Source organism: Sceloporus undulatus, chromosome 3 (genome assembly GCF_019175285.1).
Source record: "Sceloporus undulatus isolate JIND9_A2432 ecotype Alabama chromosome 3, SceUnd_v1.1, whole genome shotgun sequence".
Classification (NCBI taxonomy): domain Eukaryota; kingdom Metazoa; phylum Chordata; class Lepidosauria; order Squamata; family Phrynosomatidae; genus Sceloporus; species Sceloporus undulatus.
The window spans coordinates 189,788,804-189,813,213 of NC_056524.1; the positions used below are offsets into that span (position 1 = coordinate 189,788,804).

Genomic DNA, 24,410 nt, shown 5'->3' on the forward strand with positions numbered 1-24,410 from the left:
ACCGGACACTGCAGCCTCGATCTGGCTATCAAAAAGAGGCGGCAAAATACTGCTCCTTTTCGAGCTGGCAAAAGGGTGTCCTTTCCACTGCCACCACAGCTTTACAGTGCTCAGGCAGCGGGTGATGCCTACATGCCAGGCTGCCAGAACACCATGAAGCTAGCCCACATGTGAGCAGGCAGGTGGCTTCTGAGTGGCATTGGGGCATGCATCGTGCGTACCCCATGTCCCCAGGCCACCTACAAGGCAGCTTTTAGTGCCAATCTGTACCGGCCCAGAGAAGGGGGTCTGGAAACATGGACTCTAGGCATTACCCTGCAAAGGCATAACAGACTTCACTCAAGAGACTATACTATCCCTAGGTATAAATCACAGTTCTGTGCAAATATATTCAGAAAAAAATTCCACAGATTTCAATGGGACATTGGCAGTGGAACCAATTGCCTCGAGAGGTGGGGGAGTCTTCTTCTCTAGATGTCTTCAAAAAGAGTCTGGACACCTACTTCCTGTGGATGCTTTAGCTGGAGATTCAACTAATTTTTACTAAGGAGGGGGTTGGACTCCATGGCCCATGTGGCCCCTTCCAATTCTACGACACAATGGCGCGGTACAGACCGCCAACAAGCAGCGTATGAGCACCGGTATTAGGGTTAGGAAGTGCACACCATGTACATGCTTCCTAACCTTAATGCGTGCCAGCGGCACAGGGCACTGCCATTATGATGCCACGCATGTGCTGTGTCCAAATGGCATGGCGTGTATGTGATGTCTTCGCACTGCCCCAGGACGCTTATGGCCTATAAAGCCCTACATGGCTTGGGCCCAAGTTACTTGAGGGACTGCATCTCCCCATAGAATCCGCCCCGCACACTCAGAACAACTGGGAAGAACTTGTTGGAAATTCCACCTTCTAAATATGTTATTACTTCCCAGATGGCCTTCTCAGTAGTGGCCCCACAAATCTGGAATAGTCTTCCCAACGAGCTCTGCCTTATCACCCCCCTGGAAACATTTAAAAAGAGGCTTAAAACCTTCCTCTTCTGTCAAGCCTTCCCCCCTGGAAAATGAAGTCGTGTACTCTGATCCCATTGACTCTCTACCTCACCCGATTGATTGATTGAATGATTGTTTTTAGATTGTATATTGTATTTAGTGCTCTTGGTTTTATCGATTTTATGATGTGTTTTGTAATTAGTTTTAAACTCCATGTAAACCGCTTTGATCTTTTTGGAAAAGCGGTATATAAATAAAATTTATTATTATTATTATTATTATTATTATGGCGGCCTGGCTGCAGCGTGAAAAGGAGCTCTGAAATGGAGCTCCTTCTGGGCGTGCACCTCATTCCCACAGCCACCAAATGGCTGCAGGAACGACACCATGGAGAAAGGAGTTGAGTGGCCCCTTTCTCCCATGGCTCTGACTCCCGGGGTGTCCAGGGGCATAAAGCCCCAAGCACACACATTTCCAGGCCATGGGGAAGCGGCATTTTGCCACTTCTCTGTGGTCTGTAAAAGTGCCGGATTGGGGCCTCCGTGCTGCCAGTATGGTTGCGCTGGCCCCAATCCTCCGCGGAAAGGGGCGGCTGTGGACCGCCCCTTTTCTGTGGTCTGTACTGGGCCTATGATTCTATGACTTACTTCTAGTTAAAGGTATATTTTATTGAGGGGGGGGGAGCAAAGCCCTAATTTTGCCTCTCCCCTTCCTCATATGTACACCCCTAGAATCAGATAGGAGCAACTCCACTAGTACAAAGTTGAGTTATTTTCAATCATTCCCATTGATGGCCACTTGAATTTTGCCTTTCTCATTCTACTCACAGTAGAAAATGCTCATTCCTCAAGTATCCGGCTACAGGGAGGTTGACTGTGTGGATTGGGCAAGTGCTGTCCCCTAATTTCTAGCATTACCAAGAATGTGTCATGGAAATCTGGGGACTGAAGGGAAGTATTATTTGGTGGGTGGAATTCTTGCCCCCCTTTTGCTTCCCCATAGCAACATGGCAAATGCAGCCATGGTGGAAACAAATTGATCCAATTTCAATTTGTTTCCACCATGGCTGCATTTGCCATGTTTTTTAAAAAAACTGCAACACACACACATTCAACAGGGATTCAGTCACACATCTCCTGCTGTGTTATTTGTGCCCAAAGTTGTCATCCCTGCAATGCACAAAGTACATTACCAGAACAATAGGCTGCAGCAACATGGAACTGAAAGAAGCAACAAACCCCTTGAGTATTCTTTCAGAACAGCAAAGAGTCGTTATATCATAGTTTCTAGGCTAATCTAAGAATAGAAGAAGTCCATCAATGAGAGCAACTAGCCACCAACTGCCACTTCAGAGAACTAAGTCAAAGAACTAAGTGAAAATAAAACAAAATTGTTGCAAGAGAAAAATGTATTGTCTCATTCAAAATACTAAAACAGGGCTAATAGCATATTTAAAGAAGTCATTTGCCAGTAATATGAATCTTGTTTCCACATGCTACCATTAGGCATCTATTAGAAAGATTATAATCACTTTTTGTCATAACAGATAATACAGATCATTTTGTTTTTCATTTTAAAGAACATAACTGCAACCTACAAGTTTTCATATTTTTGGCATTGCCCACTGGTATTTTCTTAAGCAACCATTTATATTTAAAGGATATTTTTTGCATAGATGATTTCTATACATTTCACTATGTGACACGTAATAATTTGCATAGATAATTTCTATACATTTCACTATGTGACACGTAATAAGTTCAGAGATTTGTCTCTTTTTTTTTTTTTTTGCAGCAACATACAATTCAAGGGCCCTATGCACCCCCATCTGATTTTGTGCCCCCATCAACTATCAACAGCGCCAAAAAAATCCACAGTGGAGCAGAGGCAGAAAAATATACATTTTCCTTAACAATAAGGGGCACAAGGTTGGGCCCTTACCTCTCTCATTATTTCCAACTCAACTGTCCTCCTAGAAGCCTCCCAGAAATCCAGTGTGACTGTTCTGAAAATGTCTTGGTCTCATAGGTGTCTTGCTTTTAAAAGGAAATGTGTGAGTTTCTTTGCTGCTATGGGTAGGCAAGTTTCAGTACAAAATTTAGTAATCTCTGCAGGATCATTAGGCAAAAGTTCATTCCCAAATCCACAAAAACCACCCATCCCTTCTGTAAGACAAAAAGAACTGCAGAGTATGTGAAACAGTATGGAATATCCATACATGTTGCCTGGATGGGAGCATAGCCTCCAATATTTCACAGATGAAAAATGGGGCATGTGTGGCCAAGCAATATCAGAATGTGGTTAAGATCACAAGAGTCATTCATGGAAAAAACAAAACAAAACACAAGCTTGAAGAGGCTGCAGCCGTTTGCTTTTGCCTGAGCCTACTAGGTAGGGCAATATTTTGCCCCCTCGTTTCCTCTCTCCCTGCTGCATTGAGTGCAAACTCCTTTTGTGGTTTGAACTCAGTATGTAGCAGTTGAAGTAAATGTAGGACAAAGGGGAAAAGTGAGAGGAAGCGAGAAGAAAATGGGACATTTTAAAAGCAGCTTAAAAAGTGGGATAATCAGAAATGACAAATCAAGGTAATCGGAGGGTATGTGAGACACCCGTGCAGTTCTTGTTTGTCCTAGAGGATGTGCATAGTGTGCAATATAAAACATAAAGCTGCAGCGTTGGAAAGATGTTTTATCACTCATCTTTAATACTGTTTTAAAATGCTTCTAAAGCCCTATGAAAACCTCTGAAAGCGTCTCTCCATCTACAACAGCAAATACATTGAAAGTGGTGTGATTGTCACTAGAGCCTCAGATAACTGAAAATGGTCAATATAGTTGAAAGTCAACAATGTTCAATCTGCTGCTTCTCAGGTTTCCTGGTTTGGAATTTTTTCCAGCTTTACATAGGACACAGGGAGTCATCTAGAGCAATCTGCTGTAGTGAGAAGAGACAGCCAGTTTATAGCATTTTATGTGATATATGTTTTTAATCCATGGGGGGAAATCCACTTGGGTAAGGCACAAGTTAATGAATCTTGCGATACTGAAGAGGAAAATGTCTTCCTTTAGCTAAAAATATGAGGCTTAAGATTAGTCTGAAGCACAGTTACAGCAGCTGTCTTTTATGGGAAGGGGTCCAAATCTGAAAGAGGGAGACCGTGTTTATACCACAGCAAATATAATTTTAAGATTCACATTAAACAATCTTCAAAAGGAAATATAGATGTTCTGTATCATAGGCTTTACAATGAGTTCTCTTCAGTAGAAATAAAATGTCTGTTTCAATAATATTGGAACAGTTACAGTGATATTGACATCCTGCCCACCATAATGCTAGGTTAAAATTATACCCTGGGATACCTTAGTTTAGGTACTAAACTTTAGGATACTGATTTAGAGAAGAGGTGGGCAAAGGGCAGGGCATGGGCTGTATGCAGATCCTGGAGCTGTTTTTGTAGTTTCAAAGGGTTAAAAAAACCCTCTGCATATATTTGCAATAACCCCTTTTGCTCCTAAATGCCCCAAAATGAAGTCTAGAGGGTGTGGAGCCTGCAGGGGCCAAGACACATTTTTCCCTCCACCCCATTTTTGAACCCTCAAATGACCTCTAAGGGCTGTGGAAGACATTTACACCATATGGAGGGGGGAATACACCAATTTAGAGCCCAGAGAAGCTTCTTTTTAAAAACTAAGAAGCAAACAAGAAGTGACTTATACTGTACTCATTCCCTGTTCTTTAAAAAGTCCTCCCTTTCTAGCAGCCATTTGAAGGCAAAATAAAGTTTAAATTTGTATGTTTGTTTATTGAGGTGAGAGCAGAGGGAGGATGTCACTCCAATGTCTCCTAGGGGACCAATGTGGCCTCAGAGCCTTCCCCTCACTAGTTACCCACCTGATTTAAAAGAACATACACCACCTAAGAAAGACCAAAAGATGATATCTCATGTCCTTAAAGTTACAATTTGCTTTGAGGAAAAATTCCAATTTGCAACAGGCTAAGAGTATTTGATCTCTCTAATAACTGGTGAACATTTGTTAGGAGTTAATATCCATTGTGTTCCCAGGAAAACATTGTTCTACTTTCTCCACAGCTTCTTTTCATTATGGTAAGCTAATTCTTTTACCCTTTTCACATTTCAGTTATCTTCCCTGTTTTCATTCATTTTCTTCAAATATTTCCCCCTGCTCCCATCATTTTCAAGAGAACTAACAAGCCAACCTGAATCTAAGCCAGTTCATATTATGTGCATATGAAGCAATATCATTATCATTTAATCTAATTCTCCTCACCCTGCATTGTTTATTTAGTTGGAAATAATAGTATTAATATGGGTAGACAAGTTATCTTCCTTGCAATTACCAGTAAAGTACAAGACGTACTTCTGCTGATGATTAGAGGATCTCTTCAGCTTTCTAATCAACACAGTGCAATACAGAGTGAAGAGCACTCTTAGCAAGTCAGTTTTCAAAAATACAGGCCTAATTTACCTTTCTCATGCTATCCCTATCAGGGTGGAAGATTTGCAAATCTATCTTCCCAGACTAAAAGGGTATGTCACAGATGTCTGGTTAGATTTCCTGGATCACCTGGTGCTAATATCAGAAATAAGAAATTGTAATTCCTCGTATTTCCTTACTGTTTTTCTCCTCTCCCTCCTTAGAAATTGAGATTGACTTTATCTTCTCTGTCATTATGAGCTGTAGAAGCTAACTAACATTCTATCAAATCTTTATACATATTTCCACAAATATTTCTTCTACTGAAAACTCATAAACCTTAGCGTGTATGAAAAGGTACTTTGTTACTTTAAATATATATCCCCCCCCCCCCCCCCCCCCCCCACCCCCTGCAAAATACTATGTTGACAGATCTCTCAGGTTTGAATTTTGTTAGGAGACACATATCATCCATTATATCTCTCTTATTTCTTGGCAAAGATACTTATATCCAGTTTAATGTTACACTGCTCTACTAATTGCCTCCTGTTATGATTTCATTCTTCACCTACTTGGTTCCTATATAATCCATTTAGAGGGTAACTAAAGCTTCATGCTGGTCCAGCATTTTAAGCAGGTACTGCAAACTGAAGGTTAATTACTTTTGAATTCTCTACAGTAAAAGAACTCATTGGCTGAAGTCTGCGAAAATACACCAGACTTCTAATATAAGTCTTTGGGAAAAGGAGAAACACTTAAATTATTTATTATTATTTATTAAAATTATTTAGAAAACTACATTTCATCATAAAAGATAACAAGGTTATCTTATAAGATTAAACCAAAATGATAAATACAACAATAAAAGAGGAAACGATATGCAGAGTTCTGTAATGTCAGTATTAAAAATAAATGTGTAGAAGTACTTACATGAATATGTACAGTTTATTAACTAGCAGAACATTCTGCATTGTAGGTGCACATAATCTTTCCAAGAAAATGTCATTTCACAATATGGAACAAGTAATACTGAAAGAACTGGTTCACCAGATAAAGAAGCAGTATAAACTAGAACTCATATTGTGCAGAAAACAGACTCCATGCTTGCTGAGTAATGCCAGTTGAAGCACAGAGGAAGTAAGTGTAGGGAATGAATCAGTTTGTCAGAAGTGATGCTTAACTCATCTCATGCCGTTCTTATTTTCTGAAAAACCCTCTCCAAATCCATTGCCTTGCAGACAGAAGATGGGCTCCAAGAAAGTGAATAAATCCTCTCCATTTTTTTTAGAAAAGAAGAGGAAGCCTAAAGCCAATGTTCCAACCTTGGATCCCCAGATGTATACTATAATTATATTTACCACTAACAACTGGCTATGTTGTCTGGGAATTATGGATGTTGCAGTCTATCAATATTTAGGGACCCAAGGTGAAGAACCATTAGACTGAACATTTCTTGATGCCTGAAGAATCTCCATTGCAAATGAATTTGTATGCTATTATATAAAGGACATCATTTTACTTTGTCATTGTATTTAATGAGACTTGTGTATCCATGGATTTTGTTATTCACAAGAGGTCTTGGAACCAAGCCCTTGTGGGCCCACTGTGTACAATTTACTGTCTGGGATTGCATTTTCATTTTTTAATCAGACAATGACATGTAACAATTGGAGGGAAACACAACATTTTTGGCACAGATTCCTGAATGGACCAAAATCATTTAGCTTGATTAATGGTGTGGATAATGGGAATGCAAAAAGTTGGAGAAAATAAAGGATTGTGCACTGTGCACTGGGCAAGGGGAGTGTAAATGTGAAAGGAAAATTATTTCACACTTACCAACACAATCCAGTTAATCAGTACATTTAATTTTAAGTGTCAACAAGGGATAATAGACTATAGGTTGCATTATTATCTGACAGTTCAATAAAATGAGGGATTCAATGGCAAAACATCAATCAAGAATAAATTTAAGATGTAACATTGTAGCAAACTGAACACACAGATATCCATCATGCATGAAAAGAAAGCAAAACTGATCAAATCCTGAACAAAACTCAGCAATCTCTTACACTCTACTCTTTTTTTTTTTTTGCCCTTCATCACTAAATTACTGTATATTAAGTTTTTCCTTAATCTGCTCAATAAAGATATTAGTTTTCCAGTCCTCTCAAAGGTTCATAACCTAGTATGTATTAAAGGCACATGAACTAAAATAAATTTCATTAAAAAACATATCCATATGAGATTGCATTCTTTGCTTCTGAGGGATATATTCAATGGTGAGGTTTTTTTTACCCAGCCTGGGAATCATTTTACTCACTCAGAAAGTTTTCATTTATCTCTAAGATGAATATTCTAATTGGTACTGTCAAAGTTTGTCAATTAGCTTGCTCAGAATGTATATCAGTGTTTACAAAAAGCCTAGCCCTTGAAGCATGCTATGGCATTGTTGCATTTAATTAAAAAGAAATACAAGCTGGGACTCCATTGCCTGCCAGAACTTTATAAAGAATTCTAAAACACATTTTAGAAGTACATTTTAAAATATATATTTCCCTTGCAAGTGTTCTGTTTCTTTGTATTTTTGCTGGTCATTAGACAATACAGATTCACTGATATCCATGAATTAAGAGTTTTACTAAAAACTAAAAGATTTCATCCGCTTGCAAATGCGGATAAAGCAAAGCAATCTTCTAGTCAGGAAGAAGAGGAGAAAAAGATTACAAAATTGCAAAAAGATGATAGCAAGGAAGAGTGAATACTTGAGGGAAAATGACAGTAAAAATGGCATGAAGAAACAGAATGAACCAAAGGGTCATTTTGTGTAGGACAAAAGGTTAGATAGCTTTGAAAATGATATATACTTTTCAAAAGTGGCAGGTGAGAATAAATAAGACCATTTAAACTGGACCTTAAATCATGAAATATTTTGTACAGAGCTTCCAATATAGTATAAAACATAGCCAATAAGAGTAAGAATCAGGACCAACAGTGGCCAATTCCAGAAGTCTATCATCGAAAGTCTATTATCTACTGCTCCTCAGTCTCATGCTGATGGCTTACAAGGTCCTACTATGCAACAAAAGCAGTGAGCAATTTAATCAGATGAGGATCAGACATCATTTAATCTGATGATTTATATCAGTTTTTAAAAGCTCAGGCAATAGCTCCTGTACAGTGCTTTGGAAGGGCCTTAACACCAAATGCCATCCTAGAACAAAGCCACAGTACTCTAGGCTGGTTGAAAGGAAAGTATATGAAGAATAAGATAGTCATTTTCATTCACAATCTTGTGGATTTCTTCTCTCTGCTCATCTTTCTTGTGGAAAGAGCTCCCAGAACAGAAACCTTTATCCAATTGCTAGTCCTAAACAGAGTAAAGCCACTCAATCAATTAATGAATATTTATATCAATCCTATTGAATCCATGGGTGTATTGTGGTTGGTGCTAGAAATTAGACTTAGGCCAAACAGAGCAATGGAGCCCCTCAAATTACAGTATGAAATCTACTGATGGCTTTTATTTTGCTGACTAGTTGTGACTCTTGCCAGGGAGACTATTTTTAATATTGTGCTGAATTTTGTTTTGTTATGTTTCTAGTTCTATGCTGCTTAGGGGGCCCTTTTCTAGAGGTGAAAAAAAGGGGCTTATAAATCTTTTCCCCTTGATATATAACTGAAAACCCAGAACTTCAATAGGAAATGGTCTGTTTTTAACATTCCATGTGTCTTTTAGTAAATGTGGTTGTTTCCTGTCCCTGCCAATATGCCCAGTTATGGAATCAATTTGCCCATAGTGTTAGAAGAAAGAGTAAAGCATAAGCAATAGCTTGTATTTTCAACCAGAAAAAAAAATCAGGAACACATAAACAATAGGGAGTGCTCTGAAAATTGTTCCTTGGATGCTGACAACACAGTTAAGAACAGTACAGATTCTGCTGATCTTTCCAAAATGCAAGAAAAAGAGAGATAAAGCAAACATTCAGCAGTTCTTAAACAAGCAGACATTTACTTCTCCTTTTCCATTTATGACTAGAATAATACACACAATTGGTGCTAAAATCAAAACCAGATTGTTTTACAAAAAACAGTATCTTTGCAAACTGTGAATTCCTCATTTTGTAGAACTCTGCACAGGTTGAAGCATTGTAAACAGGTATTTTGCCTGCTGTTCAAAAACAGCTCATTAGTGCCACGCTATAGCAGAAATGCACAAGTCAATATTTAAAATAACAAGGGTACAGCAGTTGTTTCCCCCATAAACAACTGAAGACATTAAAAGCAAAGATGCTGTAAAATATTTTCCATAATCTGTAATCCTGTTTGTTTCATTGCTTAAAAATGTATCTTGCATATCTGTTTTCCCTCCCTTCAGTCTGTCCCAGGACATCTCTCTTCCAATACTCCCAACTATTATTATTATTTTTTAAAACTCACTGGTGATAAATACCAAATTTTTATCTTGCATTTCTTCTGAGGCCTAAATCATGGATGGGCAAAACCACAGCATCATAGCCACTGCTGTGGGATGATGTCAGTTCAATGTCTGCAGGACTAGAAGTTGTTCAGTTCTGCTTCAGAGAAAAAGCAGGATAAAAAGATGATAAATAATAATGCCCCAAAGCCTAAAGAACTTTAGGGTGGCCAGCAAACATGAGGAAAACGGGAGTCGTGTTGCTTATTCCATGCTATCATCACAACCTTGGATGATAAATTGCCAAGATCATCCAGTGATGTTCACAGCTAAGAAAGGGACCCTACCTCATGCCCACCATTCCACTGATTACTCTCTAGCCATTAATATACCTTTCCCAAGCTGATTAATCAAGAAAGGAATCCAGGTGAACATACACTGCATTCAAACTAGCTTCAATCTTACAATCACTATACATGCATATTTTGTATGTATGGAGAACATAAGAATAATAAATATTAGCAGTGTGAGCCAGTGTAATGTAGAGGTTTGAGAGTTGTATCGAGGAGTGAAACAGCAAAGTAAAGTGGTTTCCAGCTGATTTGAAAGCGGAGGGTTTAGACGAAGCACGCCTCAGAAGCAGCTGGAAACCGAAATGAAGCCATGCTCTGGGGATAAAGCTGGAGCAAAAAGCAGCTGGGATACTCTGGCTTGGCCCAGAAAATGTGCATCATTGTATATAAACAGCCCAGTGCTAGTGTGAGGCTGCAGCAAAGCAAATAAGTGAAAGTGCGACAAATCCAATGGATGTAATCGCACCATACACAAAACAGATAGTGAAGAGGGGTGAAGGGGGGGTGTAGTAGGGGGCTGTATGATTGTCCTTTATCAATGTATCTCTCGCACACCAATGCACTGAGGTCCTGTACTGGTGGAGCATTGCATGTGCAACTGTGCAGCCAATCAATGGGGTGGTCATGCAATGGGATGGCATCTAGGTGGACATAGGAGGTACTTGGGGTAACAGGTGGTGTGTTCGTGTGATGGTGTGTATGCATGGTGATGAGGCAACACAAAAAATTAGCCAGTGGTGCAGCTTGACACCATGGCATGTGGTTTGCCCATGGGTATTTGGTATGCTTTGAGAGTGGGCTGAAGGCAATGCAGGTTTGACTCTCTTTTGGAAAAGCAGGATCGAGCTTCTTTTTCCTGCTCTGGCCTTATGACTCTGAAGAGTAGGGTTCAAATCCTGAATGAGCTATGTAAACCCAATGGGTGACCTTGGCCAAGTCACAGTCTCTCATTCTGAGAGGGTGGCAATAGCAAAGCCCCTCTGAAGAAACTTGCCAGGAACCCCATGATAGGTTTTGCCTTAGGGTTCTCATCATAAATTGGAAATGACATGAAGACAAACAACACACACAATGAGACACAAGCATTCTTGTTAGTGAGGCCTCAAATGAAAGTATGTTAATTAAGAGAAAGGAAATCAACCTCCTATTCATACCAGAAGGCTTTTTCGGTGTTCCTCTCCCCAAAGAAAAAGATCCCTGTGCATACAGTTTGTCCTCTTTTTCCTCAATAGGGAGGTAAAAATGGTTTATGAGAAAGGAACTTTTTCTATTGTCTCTCTACACATATGGAAACCCAGTCAAAAAAATATCATGATCTGTTCTATATACTAGGACTTTTTTGTGTGTTCTAAACATGGTGTAAACTTTTTTGTGAGTGTAGAAAGCAATATATTTTGTACAAAGTACAGTGTTTTCTTCACAAAAACATTGCTTTTTGGACAATTTTTTTCACAAAAAAGTCCCCAAGTGCAAAAAAAAATCATCAAAAATTTGCAAAACCCTTTCAAAAGTAGTTCTTACATGTCAGAATGGCATAAGCAAAGATTTTCATCCTAATTTACCAGCAACCCCTACCCCCTATGAGCAATGAAACGTACCTTGGCTTGGTAGAAGAGATCTCTCTCTGCCCTTGAAGGTGAATCTTTTCTTTTGTGGATTGTGACAGCAAGTAATAGAATCCCTAGCAGAAAACTGATTCTCTGCCAAGGACAGATTGCAACCACTACTGTCTGGATTAAGGTATATTTTGGGGCCCTTTCACCATAGAGATGTTGTTGTGGGAAAGACTTTGAGCAAAGGTGAGTTGAGCTGATCCTGTTCATCATAAATTGTGATTTCTTGATCAGAAACGATGTGCATTATTTAACTGGCTTCAAAATGCAGCATACCAATCCTGATGCATTTGGGAAGGAGAGTCCCTGAATGCAACCAAAACAAATTCCTCAAAGTCCTACCATGAATACATTCCTGTAGGTATTTTAAATGTTTCCAACAAATGCTGAATTTAAATGAGAAAGACTATCCTGAAGAATGTTGTGATTGCCAAAGAACCCATGCCTAATTTCAAAGGGTTAGCCCTACAAACTGATCATGCCACCCACCTCTTTTTAATTTCCCAATACTCTCCATATTTTTAACCATCAGTTCATCCCTTTGGAATGGGGGAAGAAGGGGATTTGTGGCCCCCCCAGAAATTGTTGGTCAGGTTGGCTGCGGTTGATGAAAACTGGAGTCCAATTGGAAAACTACAACTTCCTTTGCTTCAGAACAACATGTCTTGATTTTATTTCTTTGCAAATTCAACACTGATATTTGATCTGTTCAATTAAACTTTATATCCATACTGTTGTTGTCATTGTCACCACCACCATTATCATCATCACTTGCTCCCACCACCATGACTGTCACCTTTTTCTTCTTTATGGCTCTCCGCTCCAGCCTGTTCACATAAACCTCCCAACAGTGCAAAATGAAAGCTTATAGAAGGTCACTTGATAAATTATTTCTTTGTCATTCGGCACGTTTGTAGCTTCCATCTTTGCTATAAAAGTGACCTAACATGCTTTTAAAAATTTACCTTGCCCTTGTCGAAATAATGGATAATTTCTTGATAGAGCTGATCTTTTAGCTGTCCTTGTGTAGCTGCTTGGTATCCATCCCGCTGAGTAAGGTGTGCTGCACATGGTTCTTCTGACCACTAAATTAAATGCAAACAGTGAAGAAAATGAAGGGAATAAAATGTGATGAATGTACCTTTAACGTTGCCCTATTTTTAAATAAGCCCATGGGATGGATTTGTGGTTGGTTCTTTTGAAGAGTGGGGGATATGACATCAGTGCTGACACCATCATGCCCTGGATTTATAATCTACATTTGCAAAAATTAGTTTGATACTTAGAACATTCAGCATGTTCAGTCTGAGCACAACTGAGTGGATACTAGGTCACTTATTAGAGCAGGTGCTCTTTCCATTAAAATGACCTTGCACTGTAGTTTTGTGTAGTCATTTGCATTGTAAAAGAGCTAGCAGCACTGAGTGACATCAATAGGATTAAATAGGACAACTAAGGACTAAACTGGAAGGGAGAGAAAAGAGGTTGATGGACTACAGCAGGGATTGGGAAAGTGTGTCCTGCAGGAAGTGATTGTAGTCCCTTGTTTGTGTTTGGACCCACCCCCATACCAAAAAGTTCTCACATCTCCAAATATTTACATTAGAGAAAGGGCAACATTTTCTCAATTTGCCTTAAAGTGCTACAGATCACACTAAAATATAGAGTTTTCGCCCCTCGGAACTGATCCTCAAAACTAAATAGGTAAAACTCATCTGACTACAGTTAAAAGAAACCCGGAAGTGTTTTTAGTGTGATGGTTCTACTTTAATTGCCTTGGCAATTAACTATGATGGCATCCTGGGATTTGCAGTTTAGGGAGTGATATTTAGAATTCTCAGCCAAAAAGCTCTAATGCCCCAGCAAACTATGAACCCCTGGATTCCACTGGAGTTTACCATGGTAGTTAAAGGCGAATCATAATGCTACAATTTCATGGTGTGAAAAGACCCCTGGTCACTTCTGGGTCACCTGGAAAGTGACAGTGTGCATCTGTGTGTGTATGTAGGAGTTCTCTCTCCCCACAGCACATCTGCCCAATTCTGCAGCTTGTAAAGAAACCCCAATGTTTTAGTAAACATTTCAAGAAGTGATCTGTATTGAAATTCCCTTCAAAAAGTCAAATCATGTTTTTTTCTGTATAATAAAATCAGCTCTAGAATAAAACTTTACTAAATATTTCAAAATTGAGAAGTCTGGCTGATTTATAAGGCAGAGCTAGTGCTGTTTTTCTTACAAGACTTTTTAATTAAGTCTTACTTTCAGCATGGTTAAAGACGTTATTTTTCCAGGTTATCTACATTCAAGTAATTAACTGCAGCAAATTAAGAAACTTATCTTGATTCTGAAATTTTATAGGACCGTAGTACAATCATTATAAACCTGATGTTTCTGCGTAAGATAGCAGTACTATGCAATAGCCTCAATTAAATCCAACCATTTATAAGGAGAGAAACAAAGTACAAAAGAAATACACAATTTATTCAAATGTTTCGCGTATGAAATATACTGATATATGTTAAACTGTGACATGTCTTTCCTTCCAATTACTCCCCTTGGAGTAACAGTAAAAGATATCTTACTTATAATTCAGATCTAGAATACAAAAAAAAAGGTGACTTTTATTTCATTGCCTGCTATTCCACAACATGCAGCTAAAAAACAATTCCAAGTACAGAAGTGTATTTTATTTATTTATTTGAATTTGTAATATTTGCATATACATAATGAGATGTCTTGGAGATGGGACCAAAGTCTAAAGATCAAATTCATTTATGTTTTATAAATACCTTATACACATAGCCTGAAGGTAATTTTATACAACCTATTTTTTAAATGGTGCATGAACCAAAGTTTGTGTACACTGTACCATCAGAAAATAAAGCCATCACTATCTCATCCACCCATGTGGACAATTTTGGATTTGGAGTATTTTGGATTTTGGAATTCTGGGTACGGGAAACTCAACCTGTACAGCTCTTGTGATAGCATAGCTTACAAAGCAGTCCTAAAGATATGGAAGTACATGGAACAGAAATCTAAGTGAATGCACATTCAATTAGTCAAGTCTCATACATGGTTGTTGTTGTTAATTGTCCTTGAGTTAAAAACAGGGCACAGGGCAACCCTGTAGATGAGACATTTCCAAGACCCCCTGTCTTCCACTGCTCTGCTTAGTTCCTGCAAATCCATGCCTGTGACCTTTCTGATTGAGTCTATCCATCTGGCATCTCTTTCTACTTCCCTCTACTTTTACTAGCATTATTGTCTTTTCTAGTGAGCCGTGTGCTCTCATGATGTGGCCAAAGCATATCAGTTTCAGACATGATATGTTTAAGGACCTACAGTATTCGTATGTCTTTTTGGCTATCCTCAACACTGTTCTCCAGCACTACATCTCAAATAAGTTGATACTGTTCCTATCTGCTTTCTTCACTATCCAGCTTTTGCATCCAAACATGGTGATGGGGAATAAGATTGGACAGTTCTAACATTAGTGTTCAGTTGTGCATCTTTACTCTTTAGGATTTTGTCTAGTTCTTTCATAGTTGTTCTTCCCATTCCTAGCTTCTTTTGATTCCTTGACTGAAGTCTCCATTCTGATCAATATTTGATCTTAGGTATGGGAACTCTTTTACTATTTCAATGTTCTCATTGTCTAGGTTGAATTTATACATTTCTTCTGTGGTCATTATTTTTGTTTTCTTTATGTTCAGCAGTTAATCTGTCGTTGAACTTTCATCTTTGGCCTTCCTTAATAATTGTTTCAAGCCTATGATGTTTTCCCTGTTGGTCTGGTGTCATCAACATATCTTAGATTATTGCTGTTCCTTCCTCCTATCTTCATTCTTCCTTAATCTGAGTCTGAGCCTGCTCTGCGTACAATATTTTATGCATACAGGTTGAACAAGTAAACTAATAGAATGCAGCCTTACCTGACCCCCTTGCCAATTGAGAACTGTTCTAACAGTAGCCTCTTTTTCTGAATACAGATTTATCATCAGGACTATCAGATGTGGTGGCAGTCTCATGACCTTAAGAGCCATCTATAGCTTTTTGTGATCTATGTAGTCAAATGTTTTGTTGTAATCTATGAAGCACGTGGTGATTTTTTTCTAGAACCCCTTTGTACGCTCTATTAGCCATCATATGTTTGCAATGTGGTTCCTAGTTTCTCTTCTTTTCCTGAATCCCACTTGTACCTCTGGAATTTCTCTATTCGTGTATGACCGGAGTATATATGCTGCAAGGTTTTAAGCATAATTTTGCTGTTATGGGAGATTAATGCTTTGATCCTATTGTAATCTTTTGTGTCTCCTTTTTTGTCAATGGGTATGTATATTGATCATTTCCAGTCTGTTGGCCACTATTTTGTTTTCCATATTTGCTGTCATATATTAGTGAGCACTAGAGTTGATTTTATCTGTATACACTACAGCAGTGCAATTGGAAAATCATCTGTTCCTGGTTATGTATTTTTCCCAATTTCCCTTACTGCAACTACTGCCTCACTTTTTAAAATTTGCGGTCCATCTACATCATTCATTTTTTCATTTGTTTTATATGTCTTTTGTGTATTGCATCCAATGTCTTCTTATTTCTTCTTGATCTTGTAACATGTTCTTTTTCTTGTCCTATAGAATTCCAACCCTTAGTCTGAATGTCCCTTTGAGTTCCTGGATTTTGTGGAAGAGGGTAAATCCCACTGAATTCAGCAAGACTTATTTAGGCAGCATAAATTAACAATGGCTTTCTCTGCACAAGGTACCTCTAATTAAGATTTTTTATTTTATTTTAGAAAACACACTTTTAATAAAATCTTTTCTATGACAGCTTTATCCTTTAAGTGTCACCTGAATGTCATTGACATTTTCCTTTTCATATAAAAGACTTAATAATCAATTTCTGGAAAGATGAATATATAAAGCAGAAAATATCTTTGCACAGGTCTTACAAATATGCTCTACACCTCTTCTGCCCTTACATTTACATTTCTTTCCCTTTGACAGAGTCTGATTGCCATTTATTCCTCTTTTTTTAAAGGCACCATTGCTTTGTTCTGTATCATACTTTTTAAACTCTTTCCAAAATATTTCCCCCTCGAACTGTCAAAATAAAAAAAGATACTAGGGTTCAAATCAACTACTTTCAAAGTGAATTAAACAAAAGGGCATTCACACATAGGAGCTTACTGCATGAACTTCTCAAGCCTCCTGGGCTGCAGCCGGGACACGGGATGGAGGTGGGGATTATCACCAGCTAAATCGCCACCTAATCACCACCCACATCACCCTGGTCCCAAACGTGTTCCACCAGCACTTTTTGGAAACCAGAAAGTTTCTGACTTCAAAAAAGTGCTGGAGGCATGCGGCTGGGACCTGGCTTGGACTCGGGCTGATGGCAGCCAGCAATTAGGCAGCGATTTAGAATGCAATAATCCCTGCCTCCATCCTGCAATGGTGTTTCTGTTTCATAACTCAACATAACGTAGATTATACATACCAGTGTACACCAGGATTGTTGGTGTAACCTAGATATTGTATCACATTATGAACAACACTGGACAACACCAACTTTGAACAGTATTAGTCTTTTTTTTAACATGGCTGCTTGAAGACTAAAATGATACATAACCCATCCACAGGATATGATCACTTAAATTCCATAAAAAATATGCACTAAAACTGACAGGATTAAATGAACATACACTGAGAACGAATTGTATGCCATAGTGATGCCAACAGAAAAAAATTGTAAGCACAAAAGGCGCCTCTGGACTAATACTGGACTTAATAGTATATACTACTTTGCTATGTCATGTCAAATCCAGCAGCAGAGTTACACTGTAATACACCGTATTAGAACCTTATTCAAAACAATACTGTCACTTAATTATACTAAAGGAAGGTAGTGGAGTCACAACCATCTTGACATAATCCTGTTCACAATACTTTGTCCTGTTTCAGCATTTTCACATACCACTGATCTGTCTTTCTCCTTGTCATCTGTAAAGCTTTTCCTGTAATCAGAATTTAGGAACTTCAGACAGGACGCCATTACCTTTGGAAGATATTTTCCATTACTAGCTGATATCTTTAGGGATGGAAAGAATATTTGAAAATGGGTTTCCTGAGTGTTGGGAAATATTGATGAGGATAAGAATTTTTGCAGATTGGGACTTATTCACTGCAAGAAGTGCATGTAGGTTTTGTGTGTGTGTGTGTGCGCGCGCGCAGAAAACATGATTTTTTGAGCAAGCCAGATGGGTCACCGAGGTTTTGTATAGACTTTCAGAAGTTAAATAAGATCTCAAAATTTGATGCCTACCCCATGCCAGGAGCGGTCAACCTTTTGGAAAGGTTGGGACAGGCTAAGTTCTTATCTTCAACTGACTTAACAAAAGGATATTGGCAGATAAAACTCAGATGCCACATAGCCAACCCTCTGACTAACTTGACCAAAAAGGGTAACCCTCGGAGAGTGCAGTGGGACATGAAGACATGGGACATAAAGAACATGAAGCATTTGAAAAATGTAAATCTTACTTGTATAGCTACCCCATTCTCCAGGCTCCAGATGTTTCAAAGACCTTCATATTACAGACAGATGCCTCGGAGGTGAGAATGGGTGGAACTCACTCAGGTTTGGGGGGCTGGGGAGCATCTATTTTATGTCTTAGTAAGAAACTAAAACCAGCCAAACAGCGTTATGCGGCCATTGAGAGAGAAGCCTTAGCAATCAAATGGGTGGTCACGGCGCTCCGATACTATTTGTGGGTTGCTCCTTTTGTGTTAGTTACTGATCATGCACCCTTGATATGGCTGACCTCCATGTGGGTTAACCCATTGGTACATGCAGCTTCAGCCATATGCCTTTACGATACAGCACCGACAAGTGCTGTTACATTCTAACACTGATTTTTTTTCTCGCCAGGCTGACTGGACTTTGTCTCGACCTCCAACCCTCTTGGTGGGGTGGTTATGTAGTGAGGGAGGGAAAGGCGAAGGGAGGGTTGGTCGGGCAGAGATACAACCAGAGAGAAAGGAGGACCCAGGGGAAAGAGAAGGTGAGGGGGCGAGACCCTTGGGGAGAGGTATAAAAGGTGAGGGAGAGGAGAATGCATGGAGGAGGGGAAGATGCAGAAGAACCGGATGCAGGGAGATGGTCAGAGAAGGGCTACAAAAGGTGACGAGAAGCCCCCGGAGAGAAGGTCACCCTGTGACTCCTCAAGGAAGACACGGGCTGCTCAGAGTGGGACCTCATATAGAGGTAAAACCTCGGAACCCTAAAAAAGAGGGGAACTTTAGATATCCCCAGGAAGGGGAATGGCGGAGAAAGGATGGAGAAACTTTGGAAGGGGAGTGGTGAGACCCTAAAGGAGAGCTTTGGAAACAGGGTCTGGAGCCAGCAGAGCGAGACAAGTCCAAGCTGGAGATTTTGGAGAAGTGCTTTGGGCCGAGAGAAGAGTTTGGGGAGGAGTCTCTGTGAAGGAATGGAAGGTCGACCGAGACTGTGTTTATGTTTGGGTGTTGGGCATTTTTCCTGTTTATTTTGGAAAGTTCAGTAAAGTTTTGAAGCATTCAAGCAGTGGAATGGCCTGCCAGAAAAGATCCACCATATTACCACTCTGAACAGCTTTAAAAGAGCTATAAAGACGGATCTCTTCCGGTAGGCCTTTCCTGAATAGTTCTCTGGCTATCAGAAAGAACATCTAACTGCTGACTTCACCACAGTTATCGTATTGTTTTTAAGTATGTTTTATGTTTTAAATTCTACATTATTTAATTGTATTTTAAGGGTGGGTGGGTTGAGGGTTCGGACTGTATATTTTAATCTTGTAAGCCGCCTCGATTGCATTTTGTAGAGAAGCGGGATATAATAATAATAATAATAATAATAATAATAATAATAATAATAATAATAATAATAATAATAATTATTATTATTATTATTATTATTCTGTGTCTGCAAGTTTGTAGTCCAAACCAGGGTAGAAGAGACACGTGGAGCCATATGTCTCAGGGTGCATAAGCCCCGTCCACAACCATTTTTTAGGAGCTAGCAGAATTCCCAGGAAAAGGATTTTTGAACTTTGGTGGATGCACTATTTTTTATTCTTTTGTCCAATCAAATAACTTCATACTTCTTCTAATATTTTTAAATCTTTCTCATCTAGTATTATGTGCCATAATATGAAATACCAACAGTATGTACTAGTAATTTATAATGTTGTCTTAGCTCCAAGTAGATATTAAGCAATAAATTAACTAATCTCCATACATACACATTTACAGACACTCAGCTGATGGATAATTTGAATCACAGAACTGTAAAACAAATGTGAGATGTTGGGAAGATAAATTGCAAGACTAAAACAGACATCTAAATCATCTCTTTTTGAAAAGCACATAGGACTCTTTCCTACTGGCAGTTTAGCAATTTGGGATTCGGTAATTTTTGAATAAAAGGAGATGTGCCACTTTTTTCTCTAGTCTGAGGTGACATTTTCCATCATTTTGTAGCAGACACCCACAGGCTGTTACAAATGTTCAGATTTTAGACCATTAGTGATGGAATTTTTTTTTTAATCCTCTCAAATTATTCAGTATGGTTAAAACAAAACTGGAAAATGTAGAGCTAGAGATGGATTTCACTGAACTGGGGAACTGAGCATCAAATAGGACATGTAGGCCTGTTTCAGACTGCCAAAATAAAGCTGCTTTGGGTCTCTTTGAAGGTATGCTGTTTAAATGATGCATGCATCCTAAGAATCTGGAAGCTGCACCAAAGCTGGACTCCAGTGCTTAGGAATGGAGTGTGGCTTTGGCGCGACCTCCGGACTATTAGGACCCATGCATCATTTAAATAGCATACCTCCAAAGAGACCTGAAGCAGCTTTATTTTGGCAGTCTGTAACAGGCCGTAGTTCCATGTGAGTAAGTTAAAGTACCCACTATGGAAATAAGTGATGGGATATGAGTTGGCAATGAATGAGCAGGAAAAAGATATTTGAGTTATGTGGGTTTGGGATATAGAATCATGGATACGGATAAGCAAACATTGACCTAGTACGCAGTACATGTGAATAAGACAAATTCCACTGAGAATCCTTATGAAATAAACCAGAATTACCAGTGTCATAATGTACATCTATGATAGAAATACATTTGGAATATTGGGATATTTTAGCCCTATAGAAGGAAAAGAAAAGAGGAACATGACTGATCTAGGGACTGTTGCAATTCATCTAAGAGAGATGCACACTAGGGAGGGACATATAGAGGCATATAAAATCATGTATATATTCTGGGAGAGAATGAGGCTAGGACAATTTTTCTCCTTTTCATAATACCAAAAGACTGAGAAAAGACAAAAAGTAATTCTCTTCTTTCTCTTCTTCCCATTTAATACAGTTAAACTCTGAAATCCTCTATCACAAGATGCACTGACAGCTACCAGCTTGGGATAGGATTCTATATGGAACATAATAACGTAATAGAGCACTATGAAAGTAATTCTGTTCTCTCCACTCATGCCCAAAGAGAACAAAGCAGCCACAAAAAGAGAGGAAATCAGCTGACTCCAAGCCACTATTCTGCAGGCAACTTTTTCTTCCTTTCCTTGCCACGGCTGCCATTGTTTTGTTCTTGGTGCAATTGTTGGCATAAATATAGACACTGTGCCACTAGGATCTCAGCCTTCGCCCATTTTAAAAGGGGATTAGATGTTGTACCCATAAGGTCCCCATAGGCATCTAGTTTGTCACTGTCAAAAAAGAATGCTGGACTAGATAAGCCTTTGCTCTGATTCAGTGAACTGATTCTTAGGTTATAGCCTTTCATCTAAACTTTTTTCATCCTGTGCTTTTAAATGAGCTATTCTTTCATTATTGAGTCAGTGTGGTGTAGAGATTTGATTGCTGGACTAGGACACTGGGAGATAAAGGTTTGAATCCCTGCTTGGTCATGGAAACTGACTGGGTGACCCTAGGCAATTTACCTTGAGATTTGACTTTGGCAAAATATGGTAACAGTTCTAAATCATAGCTTCCTTTTTTTAAAAAATCATTCAGTGTATTGAATAATTGGATGTTTTACACTGAGAAAGACTTAAGCATTGCCACAGAAATGCTTAAAGACTAAGTACATTTGAAGTATTATACCTTAAGAAGTTTTGCATGTAGGAGTAATGTGTAGGCTGCTTCAGTGTAGTTATCACATTCTTTGTGCAGGTCACAAAGCTTGTACAAATACCTACAGAGATAAAATAAAATTAATTCTTAAAGATGTCACAAAATAATCTTATTTGAAGACTTTAGCAGTTGGATCACAGTGCTCTAATAGAATAATGTGTATGCATTTTTTAGCACATGCTTTATTGAATCCAACTGTTCAACACACAGCATGCAAAGGAAGACAGCAACAAACAGCAATTTATTAGTGAATGTTATAAGGCTGCAACATCAGTGGTTTTGATTGGTTTCCTGCAATGAACTGCCTTGGGTCCTACTCTGGGAGAAAGGCACCATATTAAAAGAAAGAAAGAAAGAAAATAATTGTGATAGGGTATAGCAATGTGGATTCTTAGCAAAATCACAACAATGGGAACGTTTACACTTCCTCCCCCCCACTTGTGCTGCTGATAGCAATCCTACCAACACTATCTCTGGCATTCAATTTTTTAAAATTTCACTTAATGTGTAAAAGGCTCTAGTCTCCTCAAAAAGCTGTGAAATCATCACCAAGAGTTCTCTTGGCATGTAACTGTCTAAAATAAAAACTTCAGATAGCAGACAGGAGCTTGCACATGTTCTATAGCTTGTATCTTGTTGAAAGTTTACTCAAAGGTACATCATCAGATTTTATTTTATTAAAAAAACCTTTTGATAATTATTTATGAATCCTAGGGATACAAATTTTGATAATCACTGGAGAAGGCCACAGGGACAGTGACAATAAATATATAATGATAATAAAAATACTGTAGATTCATGAGAATTGTTTTGACTGTAGAGAGCTATCAAGTAATTAAAAGCCCATTCCCCATATTCAGGGAACAAATGAGTTCAGTGCACGAAAAAACTAAGGCAGCATGAAAATGAAAGGAAGGAAGGAAGGAAGGATGGAAGGAAAATGCACTTATGAGCCATCCTATCATCTTTGGGCTCAGACAGCATGTCCTCCTTTCATTAGCACAGTTCCTGAACCACATTTATGTGTAAATAGCCAAATGCTTAACAAACATTACAGCGACATACCTTATATACATTTCTTCTCTTTCAATCTCTTTGTAGAAATTCTGGGGGGAAAAAGAAGAAACAGAAGGCTGCTTTACCAAACTTGATTTCTCAGTAGAACTTATATTTATGTATGTAACATGTATTTATTATGTTACATTATAAATTCACAGCCACATAAGGTTGGCCCTAAAATTGCAATATGGAGTCTGCTTCTGGAAGGAGAACACATACTCTCTTTTAACTATGAACCATGGAACTGACAAACAGTATTTTTATATCTCATTGCAAAGATTCAGAATCTCCAGGATAGGGCATTTGCAAGTCATACTTCATTAACTCTTCCCGGTTTTGTAATATACAAAACTTTGCAATATACTAAAAAAATAATTTAAATTTTCAAAGTACTATTAGTAATAAATCATCCATTCTTGAAACCTAAAGCTTTAACAATATGCTTTAGGGCCAAGATAGATAGGAAGTTAAATGTGCCTTTGCATCTAAAGCACAGTTTTGTTTTGTTCTAAATGCAAATAGCATTGGGGAAAAAGGGATGATAATTATGAGACTGTGGCAGAAATGGAAAAGAACTTTCTCTTTCTTTTATCCTGATGCAATCTTGAAGATAATCCCTCTTCTGAAGATGTCTGCAATGGGAAGGAATCCTCACTGGCACCAATGTGGGACTTCATGCAAATACACCTGAACACAACGCTTAGCAAGAGTTGTCAGGCTTTTTTTCTCCACAGAAAAATATTAAAGTGAACAAAAGTTGAAAACAAATGTGAAGATCCTACATCATAGTATAGTATAGTTTTAACTTTGTTGTTGTGGTGTGCTTTCAACTTGTTTCCAACTTATGGTGACACCATCATGGGGATTTCATGTCAATATTTGTTCAGAGGGGGTTGCCTTTGTTTTCCTCAAAGGCTGAGAGTGCAACCTGCCCTAGGACTCCCTGAAGGTTTACATGACTGAGTGAGGATTCAGACCTTGGTGTCCCAAGTCATATTCCAACCCCCAGATCATTATGCCACCCTCACTCTCTCATATCCATAAATACATTGCAAGAGCACCAACAAAGCCCTGTTAGTGAATTGTGAAGATGAGCATCCAGTCACTGACAAGAGTGCTCCAATGTGTATTGACCACTTTTGATTTGCACTGGGCACTCCTGATGTGTGTTGGGCCTTTCTGTTGTGCTCTGTTACTTCCTAGTTAGTATCTTGATGCACATCGAGGAGGGCCCTGAGAGTGTAAAGCTCAATCGTTACTGTATTGTTTATCCCAAACATGATGCTAGAACCCAACGTTGCATTTGTTCAGCCCTCTTTCATCCTCCTCCTAATGTTGATGCTGCCA

At 38.7% G+C, this 24,410-nt stretch overlaps 1 protein-coding gene across 4 annotated transcripts in view; it reads right to left on the reverse strand.

Moving 5' to 3' along the window:
- DOCK1 (dedicator of cytokinesis 1) overlaps nt 1–24,410 on the reverse strand; it is a 511,572-nt gene that overhangs the window by 56,631 nt on the left and 430,531 nt on the right. For all 4 annotated transcript variants that reach the window (XM_042460991.1, XM_042460990.1, XM_042460988.1 and 1 more), the window contains 3 exons: nt 23,070–23,110; nt 21,975–22,065; nt 12,778–12,897 (listed from right to left, as the gene is read on the reverse strand). In XM_042460991.1, the coding sequence (XP_042316925.1) occupies nt 12,778–12,897; nt 21,975–22,065; nt 23,070–23,110 (252 nt within the window). The remainder of the gene's footprint in view (nt 1–12,777; nt 12,898–21,974; nt 22,066–23,069; nt 23,111–24,410) is intronic.